The sequence below is a fragment of the Microtus ochrogaster genome (assembly GCF_000317375.1).
Source record: "Microtus ochrogaster isolate Prairie Vole_2 chromosome 14 unlocalized genomic scaffold, MicOch1.0 chr14_random_1, whole genome shotgun sequence".
Lineage (NCBI taxonomy): Eukaryota > Metazoa > Chordata > Mammalia > Rodentia > Cricetidae > Microtus > Microtus ochrogaster.
This window is the reverse complement of record NW_004949096.1, coordinates 34,842,407-34,854,841: the sequence shown is the minus strand read 5'-3', so window position 1 is coordinate 34,854,841 and position 12,435 is coordinate 34,842,407. Positions and strand designations below refer to the sequence as shown.

Here is a 12,435-nt window from a genome sequence, read left to right as displayed (position 1 = left end):
GAGTCAACAAAGTCTGGTGCATCACTTTGAGGCATGACATAGTCCCTTGACCTTGTATCTAGGCTTAGTAAGGTTTCCCTCCATAGAGAATGGGCTCCAAAAAGTCAGCTCATGCACTCGGTCTCACTGCCAGTGACCCCACAGATTGCCCAAGCCACACAACTGTCCCCCACATTCAGAGGGCCTGGTTTGGTAGTATTCAGGTTCCCCCACTGTCATTCTGGAGTCAGTGAGTTTCCACTAGCTCAGGGTTTCTGTGGGTGTCTCCATCATGGTCTTGACCCCTTGCTCATATTAAGGGAAAAAAATCCCTTGGCTCTCGTGGGCTCTGTTCTTGTTGGTCAGTGTAGACAGTCCTGCTTTAAAATGCTTAATGGATTTCCGTCTTCTCTTGTTGCAGTTTATTTTCTCCCAGCACACATCCTGCATGTGCAACAGCATGCTGTCAAGAAGGGAAGGACAGCATACTGCAGATCAGCAGTCGGGTGGTGACATGATGCTAGGGGCTCCTGGAGCGAGTTCGCAGGGAGTCTAAAGAGGCTTGCTTCCTTTCCAGGGACTGTCGTCTGTGAGGCACCTAACAACAAGTTAGACAAGTTCTCCGGAGTCCTCTCTTGGAAGGACAGCAAGCACACTCTCAGCAACCAGAAGATAATCCTGAGAGGCTGCATCCTGAGGAACACCAGTTGGTGCTTTGGAATGGTTCTTTTTGCAGGTACAGTGAGTAAACCCGGGCCATCTCTGCGCCGTCCCTTCCTGGAGTCACTTCAGTGTAGTGCATAGTTCTCTATGGATGTGGATGTTCACAGAGATCTTCTTATTTTTTTTTAATTTCTTTTTTATTGGTTTTATTGAGCTCTTCATTTTTCTCTGTTCCCATCCCTGCCTCTCCTCTCCCCTTCAACCCTCCCCCAAAGTCCCCATGTTCCCAATTTACTCAGGAGATCTTGTCTTTTTCTACTTTCCATGTAGATTAGATTCATGCATGTCTCTCTTAGGGTCCTCATTGTTGTCTAGGTTCTCACAGAGTTCTTATTGAGTGCCAAGTGCTGACTCTGAGTTCACCCCAGAATGTGGTATCCTAGAAGAGACAGCAGTGCTCTGAGTATAGTCCATGTGGTCCCAGCGTGTGGGAACCACTGATACCTTGAATTCATTCTTAAGGATGCTGAAGCCTTCAGTATGTGGTGGTATCTACACACCTACTGCTCAGTTTCTTTCTCTTTAGCCCCATCATATGTGTCTGTTAGTCTATGCAATAACTTGCCCTTAAAACCAAAGAGTGATAGGAAAGAAGGCACTCCCTCACTCTGCCGCTCACATTGGTTGTCATTGGAGAAGGTCAGGAGGCTCTTTTGAGAAAACATTCTTGGAGAGCAATCATATCTGTTTGTCACCAGGGCAGATGGGTCTGAAGGCTGTGCTTGATGGGACTAGGATGGATGGATGGGTGGATGGATGGATGGATGGGTGGGTGGATGGATGGATGGATGGATGGATGGATGGATGGATGGGTGGGTGGGTGGATGGATGGATGGATGGATGGGTGGATGGATGGATGGGTGGATGGGTGGATGGATGGATGGATGGATGGAAAAGGTGCCATTGTCTTCTTTCTTTTTGTTTGTTCCTCTCATGCAATAAATCTGTACCTTAGTCTCCCCTCCTACTCCTTGCAGCTCCCCCTCCTCCAAATCCACTGATCCTCCATTTCCCTTCAGAAAAGAGCAGGCCTCCTAGGAATATCACATGGCCTAAGATGCAATAAGACTAAGTACAAACCCTCATATCAAGGGCAGACCAGGCAACCCAGTAGGAGTAAAAGGTCCCTAAGAACAGGTTAAAGAGTTAGAGACAACCCTGATCCCACGGTCAGAAGTCCCATAAGCACCGCAAGCTAAACAAACAGCGTGTGTGTAGAGGAAACAATGCAGACCCGTGCAGGCTCTGCAATTGATGCTTCACTCCTCTGAGCCCCCATGACTCTAACTCTGTGGGCTGTGTTCTCCCAGTGCCCTTGTTCCTTCTGGCTCCTACAATCCTTCCTCTCTCTCTGCTGTAGGGTTCTCTGATTTCAACCTAAAGTTTGTCTGTGGGTTTCTGTATCTGCTCCTATCAGCTGCCAGAGGAAGCCTTTCTGGTGACGCCTGGGCTAGGCACTGACCTATGAGTATAGCAGAATATCATTAGGGATCGTTTCATTGATTTTTCTCCCCACCAGCTGTGTTTAGTTCTGCCCTAGGTCTCTGGACCATCTAACTTCTGGTTCTGGGCCATAAGGCAGTGTTCAGCATGGGCTCCCTCGCTAAACATGGTCCTCATGTTAGACCCTCCCACAAGCTCTGAGCCACCATTACCCCAGCACATTTTGCAGGAAAGACAGGTAGGTTGTGGGTCATAGGTTTTGGGCCTGGATTGATGTCTCACTTCCACCACTGGGAGCCTAGCCAGGTTACAGAAGATGGCTGGTTCAGGCTCTGTATTCTCTATTACTAAGGGTCCTCATTAGGGTCACCCTCAGAGGTTCCAGGAAGTTTTCACTGCTCTAGGTTTCCACATCACCCTTAAGTGCCCACCTCTTCCCCATACTCTCTTCTCCCATACCCTCCCCCCAGATCGGATTCCTCCTTTTCCCATCCCCAACCACCCCCATTCCATCCACAAAATCTATTCTATTTCCACATTCTAAGGAGATCCATGTGTCCCACCAGAACCCTTCTTGTTACTTAGCCTCTCTGGGTCTGTGGGTTTTAGCATGATTATCCTTTATTTAACAGTGAAATATCCACTTACAAGTGAGTACATATCATATTTCTCTTTCTGGGTTTGGGTCGTCTCACTCAGGCTGATTTTCTTCTAGCTACAGCTTTGCCAGCAAGTTTCATGATGTCATTTTTTAAATAGCTGAGTAATGCGCTGTTGTGTAAATGTCACATCCTCTTCAGTTGAGGGACACTAGGCTGTTTCCAGTTTTTGGCTATTATAAATAAAGCCTCCGTGAACATAGCTGAACAAATGTCCTTGTTGTAGGATGGGGGTCTTTTGTTTATCCACTGTTTTTGCTTTCTTTATGTCTGTGAGTCTGAGGTAGCATTCTCCTTCTGAGGAACAATAGCACAAGTCGACAAAGCCACCCAAATTGGACTAGTAGCTTCATTTTCTAGTCCTTGATTAAAAAAAAAATCCTACTTATTGTGACACCAAATTAAGATATGTTTTGTTTCTGCTGATTGTATGTGTAATTGAAATTGGATTATTTTTCTTGAGATTCCTTAGCAACAACAAATGCTTATTAAAGACTCAATGCATTCCAGAGCTAGAAAAAAAATGCTTCTAAATACCCTCAGCTGTGTGCGTGGGTGCTGCTTTTGCTCCCAGGGCAATGCCATGTGTAAAGACCCAGCAAATCTCTAGAAACGAAGTAGAATCAAGCTTTTGTCTGAGGCTGAATGTAGTTTCATCAGATTTTTTTCTTATTAATGAGATTAAGTAAGTCTATGGTTATGTCATATTTCCATCTTTCTTGCAGAGAAAAAAAAGCCAAGTTTACCCATATATTTCTTTTACTTTAAGCTTAAAAGCATGGAGATTTCAGAGCAGTCTCCCCATCTAAAGGTCTCCCGGTAAACATTCTCTTGATTTGATGTCTGTTATCACTGAAGTGGAGATGCCTCGTCCTAGGGATGGGCTGTCGTTCAAAAGTTTGTTATATCTGTACGATCTTGTTGAAAATGACTAGTTCAAGGCTCTAGTTCAGCTGAGTCATATTGCTTGTCCTTGGACAACTGTTGAGAGTCAGTCTTGAGAGCTGTTGAGGGGCCAAGGTTTTCATAAAAATGTCTCTGTAGGAAAACCCTCTTATATGAAAGGAAGGAGTTGAGTTGAACAGAAGTCCACAGACTAGGGATCAGATAGATCAGGCAGCGAATCCTTTCTCTAAGACTTCCTGGGCTCCTCCCTGTGTGGGTCACAGGATAATATTAGCACACTAGAGTACCTTGCTGAGGTACAACGCATGATGTGTATGGAAGAGGATACTTGTTGATATCTTTTCCATGCCTGCTTCTCAATTCTTTTACCAACAATTCAGAACACACTAACATCTCTATGGGCAGGGCTGGGAAAATGGAACTATTCTCTGTATTTTGGTGGAGGAGAAAAGGAGCCCTCTGTTCTCTGACTCCCAGATGTTCACTTTTAGATGGCGTTTGTCAGGTAGATGTTTGTAAAGCAAACAATGTTTGCATTGACGTTAGTTAAGAGAGACCTTAGTCAGAATACTGGCAAGCAGAGAAAGTCAGGATTGTTCTTGTCCACATCAGAGTTGAACAGCTAGGTACCCCAAGTCCCTAAGTCTTGACTTAGGAAACAAGTCACAGGCAGTAGTTAGATCTTGTGAAAATAGAATCCAAAATGAACTATCAACTCTTCTTTTTATATTTAAATCCCACTTACACATCCTGTTTAGGAGGTGCAAAGATGGACTTCAGAGGGATGGTTTACTTTACAAACTTATCATTCATAAGGTTAATACACATGGACATCTGGTCATACTTCCCTGCTGGTGGCTGTCCTCAGGAGGGGAGCAAAGCTTGTTTCTGAGAGAAGGGGCCATACTCACTCAAGGAGTCTGTAGGCCCAGTGCCATCCTGGTGTATATAAAGTCCCTGATGTGCTGGCCGCCGCTCATATTCTTGTAGGGGTCTTATCTCTTCATTTTCCAACCTTCTCTTGCCTTGCAGGCTCATCTCTGTGGCTGGTATTCACAGCTTCCCTTAATTTTTGTTTTTTGTATTGGTGAGTTTTGGAAAAAATCAAAAGGATGAAAACGATTAAACTCTAGGTATTTATTCACCAAATCTACATCCCTATGTAATTAGTTCAGATTTGTTGGGTTCTTTTAACATAAGATTACTCTTGTTAAGGCTGAAAACCTAGAGCTCCTACCTTTAGGATTCAATAAATAATACACCTTCCCCTTAGGGCCAATAATAATACACCATCACTTTGTCTTAGGTGGAGAAACAGTTTGATTGTTACTAAGCTCTCTTGCCATATTAGTCAACATGCCCCTACCCATACTTTATGGAGTTTCTACATAAACTTTTCTATAATCCTTCTTATTTGGTGATTCCTGTTAGGATCCTGAATGAGGTACAGAATTAAATATACATTGATTTATTGTCTCATGTAGTTTACAAATATTAATTTAGAGCAAGAGCTTTCAAGTTAGATATGTCAAGATTCAAGTTCTGTCTCTGGGCTTATAGGATAAGAAGTCTCAGGAAAGTTAAATTCTTTATTTGCAAGAACTTATTTGTCACCTTATAAGCATTAGGGGACTCTGCCTTCTCCAGGGATGAACCCCTGACAGGTTATTTAATCCCTACTGTTCTTAACACATGTACATAGGAGCAACTCTAGTGGACTCAACAAATTATATATATATATAACACATATGTGATATATATATATGTAATTAAAGACGAAGAGGCAATGAATGTGAGAGAAAGTAGCAAGAGACTTAGGAAGAGTTGTGGGGGAGGAGAAGTAGAAATGATGTAAATACAATATGCTTACAGGAAATTATCAAAATAAAATAAAAGTACATTTGCACATTACCTAAAATATAAGAAATATTAAATTTTTGGGAAATTTAATTATTTACTGAATGCCAAGTACATGCTAGACACTCTATATTGCCTAAGGTAATGATTGATTGACTAGGGGTTAAATGTAGGAAAAAGCCAAATGTATTCCCTTTACTCATATGGTTGTCAGTCCTGTAGGATAGAAATGATATGGCATTGTCAATATGCTACTCCCACATAATTATGATGGTGATTATATCATCTCAAACAGAGATGAGTGCTGATTAGAAGAACATGCATCACAGTAGTAGAATTATAAAGGAAGAATGTGATTAGATCTTGACTTTGGGTAAAACTTTCCTGAGCTGAGATTTATAGACAAACAAAAATGAAGGGTCAGGAAAGTGGAAGAAAGCAGAGCGTATGAGGAAGGCAAAGAGCTAACTGCCTTAAAGGCAAGCCATGGGTCAAGGTGTTGTGGTGTGAGTGAGGTCAGAAACCTTCAGTGTTCTGACGGGGAGCAGAAAACACAGGAGATGCTCATGGGGATGTGACTGGAGGTGGGGGGAACAGCTGGGCTGTGCAGACCTTGTGGTTTATGTGTCAAAGTTTGGTCCTTATCCCAAGAGTGTTTAAGAGGCAGAATATATTAAATATTTTAAATAAATATATGGGAAGGATGGAATCTTGCCTGTAGTATGTATAGTGTTTGTAAATGGACAGTAGGTCCTGAAATGAGTGCACAATTGGGGTTTGAGATGCAGGGAAATAATGATCAGCATTCAGGGCATTCATGGAGCCCAGTAATGAGACTTTTGCAGTTAGGAGATGATGATATTTAGACCAAGATAGGGACTATGGGACAAGAGAAGAGGAATATCAGAAACTTCTTAGAAAGTTGAATTAAGAAGCTTTATTGACCAGAATGAGGATGAGTCATATTATCAACTATGATTCTGTATTTTGTTGTTGCTGTTGTTTTATTCTATGTTTAAGGAATCATTTCAATTTCCTCTACTTGTTAAGATTAGCTTTGGGTCCTGATGATTATTTTAGAGACTAGTCCATGGGTTGCTGAGAAAACATGTATTCTGTACTGTTGAGATGGAATATTCTGCAGATGTCTGTTAAGTCCATTTGATCTACGATGCCATTTAACTCAGGAATTCCTCTGTTTATTTTTGGTTGTGAGCCTAGCCTTTAATGACTGAGCCATCTCTCCAGCCTTATTTATATTTTGTCAGGATGGCCTGTAAGTTGGTAAGAGTAGGGAATTAAGCTCACCCTCTACTATTTGGTTGAACTTAATCTGTGACTTTATATCTAGTGCTTTTTGTTTAATGAAATTGGGTGTTCTGTGTTCAGGACATGTATGTTCAGAATCATAGTATCCTCTTTACAGGGTTTCTCCTTAATCAATATGAAATTACTTTATCTTTTCTCACTAGTTTGGATTTGAGGTTTATTTTGTTAGACATTGGAACAGTAACACCTGGTTGTTTTATGGATTTCTGTTGGCTGGAATATATTTCCCATCTTTTAGCCCTAAAGTAGTTTATGCCTTTTGTGGTAGGCTTCTTTCTAAAAGGTAGAAAACAGAAGATTCCTGCTTTTTGAGCCAGTCTACTAGTCTGTCCCCTTTGATTGGGGGAATTTATAACACTCAGAGTTTTTATTGAAAGGTATGTATTGATACCTGCCATTAGATTGTTTTTGTTTCAAAATTGTTACTTTTTTCTTTACAGGTCCTGACACTAAACTAATGCAGAACAGTGGCAAGACAAAGTTTAAAAGGACAAGCATTGACAGATTGATGAATACCCTAGTCCTGTGGGTAAGTTTCTCACAGGCTGATGAGCATTCCTTGTGCTGTAGATTAAGAGGTTGAGGCACATTTTAGTACTCTGGGTGAGTAATTTGCCAGTTGAGCAGTACTCTAGTACTCGGGGTGATTCACTGACAAGTTGAGTAGAGTCTAGTACTCTGGGAGAGTCCCTGGCAGGGTGATGCACTCTCTGTTCTGTGGGAGAGTCCCTGGGAGAGTGATGAGTGCCCTCGTGGCATGGGTGTGTCACTGTGATCGAATTGGGCAATGCCACAAGTCACTGCTATCTTAGTATATTTAATTTGCTTTTCTGAGAATTCATTCAGATGTCTGAACTCTTTTTGAAACTTGCATTTGTCAATTTTATATTTAAGGCTCAGTTTACTCACTTTTATTTCCTAGATCAAAATAAATTTTCAGACAGTGGTAGAAGTTAGTGTGAGAGATAGCCTAGTTTTTATAAAAGGCCTTTGTCTTCAAGGATTTGTGTTTGGAAAGCTATCTCACTTTTGAGATAAGTAAAATCTTATCTTTGCTCAAATCCTCTCTACATAGTGTGGATAATGGTATCTATCTATCTATCTATCTATCTATCTATCTATCTATCTATCTATCTATCTTTCTTTCTTTCTTTCTTTCTTTCTTTCCTTCCTTCCTTCCTTCCTTCTTTCTTTCTTTCTATCTATCATATCATTATTATCATCATCATCACTTATCATCTATTATAGGGTAAAGTCACTCTCTCAGAGGCTGGTATTGTCCTCCATTTCCATGGTTGTAAATAGGATGATTTTCTCGGGACTTAAAAGCCAATTTTTTTTCTTAAGTTGGGCATTTAATGCCAAGCATCATTAATTTCAATTGTTTAAAGTATTTCCATTCAATTAATTTATAATACCAACTGTTAAAAGGAGAAGATACCAAAAAAAGGAGAAGCTACAGTGATGTAGATACCAAATTGGTAGGGTATAGGGGACACACAATTTTTCTCTCATATCTAGTTTTTCTAATATATCTTCAGTAAGGGTTTCTTCAACTTTGTCTTCATATTCTATTTTATTCATGAGAATGAAGCAGAAAACAGCTAAAGACCTCAGGAAAAGTCTTTCTTGGAGAAAAATTGGACACATTCCTACTTTGTACATCCACTTCTGCCTCAAGAGTGACTAGCGTGAGCCTCTGACATAGAGGAACCCTTAGCAGAACAAATCTCCCCAGATTCATTTTTAGGACACCACATTTGTGTCCTTAATCTGTGAGACTGAGGGTTTAGACTCACTGATGACTTCCTTGTCTCTGATTGATGTACTTCTAAAATGTTTGCTTTTCTAATTCTGATAGTAATGGTGATGTTAAAAATCTGGTACCCATTTTTGCCTTATCTCCCACTTATTTCAAAGATTTCAAACACAAAGTATCTACATCACAAGGTGTTTCAGCTCATCCTATCTTCTGCTGTCCCTGTGTAAGGATCTGTGGGCAGATCCACAGCGAAGAGCTCCAAGTGTGAGGTGGTGAGAGGGAGCACCAGTCGGGGTAGTAGTTGCTCATATTGTTGCTGTTATCAAACACCCGACGAAAGTCATTTAAAAAAGGAATTCAGCTTGGTTCACAGCTCTGGGGATGCAGCCGTTCATGGTGGTGAAGACGAGGCAGAAGGAGCAGGAGGCAGCTGGTCACGTGACACACACTGTTAGGGAGCAGAGAGAGACTGATGCTGGCACTCAGCTGGCTCTCTCATTTAAGCAGTCTGGGAACAACTGGTGGTGGGTTGTCGCTGCCCACATGTAGGTGGGTCGTCCCTCTTCAATTAATCGAGTCTAGATCATCTAGAGTTAGCTACAGGCTTGTTTCCGTGTTGATCCTAAAGTCCATCAATCACACTATCAATTGAGGTGAATCATTACAGTCCATTATAGCTGGACAGCTGATGTGCCCTGGGACCTCTAGGGCACCTCTAGGGACTTCAAACATTGGACCTAAAGCATTGAAACGTGATTTTTCTGAGTAAGGGTTTGTAGCTGCCTTTGTGATAGGGGTCAATCTGCAGCATAGTCTTTTCTGTGCTTATTCTTTTGTTTTTAATCTGTGAATAATCGTATCTGCCTTAATGAGAGTGGAGAAAATGCATGTCATATTTTAGCCATATGGAATTTATTCATATGCTTTATTTTAAGTAAGAAAAGGTTTATATAATTTGATTTTCAAATGATAGTTTCTTATGGGAAATTGATTTGTAGCTACATTGTGTCGATTTGACAAATTTAGGGTTCACGTTAACCTTCACTTCTATACTTCTATTCTTGTTTCAGATTTTTGGATTTCTGGTATGCTTGGGAATTATTCTCGCAATAGGAAATTCAATCTGGGAGAGTAAAACTGGAGCCCAGTTCAGAACTTTCCTCTTTCGGAGCGAAGGCGAGAAGAGTTCCTTGTTCTCAGGATTCTTAACTTTCTGGTCATACGTTATCATCCTCAACACACTTGTGCCCATTTCGTTATATGTGAGGTGAGCGTTTACACTGCAGTGGATTCACTTCATCACTCCTCTGTGTGATCTGCTGCGTGTGTTAGGAATGAGGTGACTTTGCTCTTTAATTCCGTTTAACCCGTACTTTTTAAAAAATCACAATATATTTTATTCTCTCCTTCATTAGTAAGGTCTCTTAGAAATGCATTTCTTTGGAACATGTAAATTGCGCTATGCTCTTGCAATCTGATTGATAAAATTGAGCTGGTCTAAGGTAAGAAAAAGAAAACCTGGGATATTTTGAGATGTGGTCCCCTGTCATTGGTCTGCTGCAGGTGCCAGGAGACAGGTGCTCCTGCCTATCACTCATTAGCCCTGTAATGATGGGGAAATTACCTTATTATTGGCAGCTGTTATAAATACAGAACGGACTCACAGTAAGGTGGTAGTCCTTGGCCATTGTTAGTAAGTATAGTTCATCTTTCCCACTATCCTGATCTACAATTTCTAGATTTAGTCCCACAAAGCATTATTAAAATTGTCTGTCATTGTCTGTATCTGCCTTCATCTTTCTTGTGTTTGTGTTCTCTCTTTCTCTGTGTGAGTATATGTTTGCTCCCTATGTATGTGTTTTCTTTCTCCAAACATATGCATGTTTTCCTCCCTGCTTCCACCTCCCCTTTCTCCATGCAGATGTGTGTGTGTCTGTGTGTGTGTGTGTGTGAATGAGTGTGCTCTATGAGACTTAGATAGATCTACCCCGAGACATCCTCCAATTCTTCCAAGACTGAGTCAGACAGTACCAGAGATCCTGGAGCTGAGCTAGGACTTGGTTGGTTGTTAGTTCTTGCCATCAGGACTTTAACAACATACAAAACCCCCAGCTCCGAATCTCCACTAATTATGACTAACCTCTTTTTTCTCTTTCCAAAAACTGAGCTTCAGTGAAACAAGGGAAGTTATGAAGAAAATTCACTCTTGTTTTGGATAGAGGTCAGGAAGCTGAAATGTCAAGTGACGGGAAATTGACTTGAAGTCTAGGCATGTGGCCACAGCACCACAAATCACTCCGGGCCTTCTGCAGCTGTGGGCAGCCTGAGCCCTGTGTGATCTGTATTCTGCTGGCTCATCTTTGATACCGAGACTCTCTCGTGCTTGAACCCCATTACAAAGCCGGTAGTAAAGGCTGCTCTTTGCCATAAAAGCTATATTAACTTTGTAGCTTTCCTCTCGTGTCCTAATAACCAATGTGACAGAGGTGTACCATCTGCACATGCGCACAGTGCCTTACCATCTGCATATGCATAGTTTATGCCCTTGTGGAGGACACAGGCTCTTTGTATCGTCTTTCTTGTACTGCTCTGGTAGTTTTCATTTAATGTTTTGAGAGGTAGTTTTGTTTTGTTTTTGTTTTTGTTTTTTAAACACGGCTAGATTCCCAGGTTAGCATCCCTTTTACTTTTAGGGATACTTTTAGTAAGTAGTTGTTAGCCAAAAACCATACTTATAATATTTGCAGCCCAGGTTTTTGATGTTAGCATTGGTAATAATATCCCCGGCCTTCATGAAAGTACTTGGCTTTTTTTTTGTCTTGTATTTGTCAAACATGTGCTGCTCTATAAAATGAGGACATTAAAAATAATTGATTTCTGAATTCCTTTGTATCCAAATCATAGCACTTACCTTTAGATACTGTTCTATGTGTATGTGTTTACATTTATTTGATGTTGGCTCAGCACTTTGCTTTCACAACCTTCTTCTGCATCGTGTTTTCCGATTTCAAAACCATTCTCTGGTGCTCTATCATGGAACATGAATATGAGGCCTTGCCACATTCCATAGACGGCCTTGCTTCCTTTTTCAAAGTTTTGCATAAGGAGTGTCACATACGTTATCTCGTTTATGTGTCCCCCGGATCTTCTCAAAAGGCTCTGTTGAAATGGGGAGTTTATTTAGTCAGGATTACATAACTAATTGCATAGTCAGAATGAAGATCTGAAGGTCTAAATCCAGACAGCTGGCCCCTGCAACCTTTTTTCTCTGTCTTTAAACCGTGTGGGATTTGGGACTGGTGATGATGAAAAGCTGAGACTCCCCTCGTGCTGAATAACTGTGATCTCAACCCAATGGGAAGAATGGTCCAAGAAATTTCAGGCTGTTTGGTCCTAAGTGCTTAAACACAGTGATGCAGGACCAGAGAACTGCCGGGTGTCTCTGTGATGAGGGCTGAAGGCATCCACAAAAACCTCTGTGAGGCTTTTGGATAGGTACAATACATAAACCAGTGCCAGATGGCTAGAGTTCATGATTCACTTTGAACAGTTAACAGTTCTAGGTGAGCAAAGACATTTATTTTGAAAAAGATACTTCCATGCTGTCAGTGTGTTTATGCATTAAGAAAGGCCCAGTCACAGGGTGTGTGTGTGTGTGTGTGTGTGTGTGTGTGTGTGTGGTGTGTGAAGGAGAGGGCTGCATGTTGTACTGTCTCCCTCCTAGACCCTCTTTTCCCAAGCCAAACGGAGACCCACATTCTCGACAGGCGATTTTTT

The 12,435-nt window shown here is 41.3% G+C and overlaps 1 protein-coding gene across 1 annotated transcript in view; it reads left to right on the top strand.

Annotated features, from left to right (window-relative positions):
- Window positions 1–12,435, top strand: part of Atp8b4 (ATPase phospholipid transporting 8B4 (putative)) — a 148,698-nt gene that overhangs the window by 58,534 nt on the left and 77,729 nt on the right. The window contains exons 9-11 of the mRNA XM_026787834.1: window positions 557–715; window positions 7,337–7,425; window positions 9,729–9,925. Of these exons, the coding sequence (XP_026643635.1) occupies window positions 557–715; window positions 7,337–7,425; window positions 9,729–9,925 (445 nt within the window). The remainder of the gene's footprint in view (window positions 1–556; window positions 716–7,336; window positions 7,426–9,728; window positions 9,926–12,435) is intronic.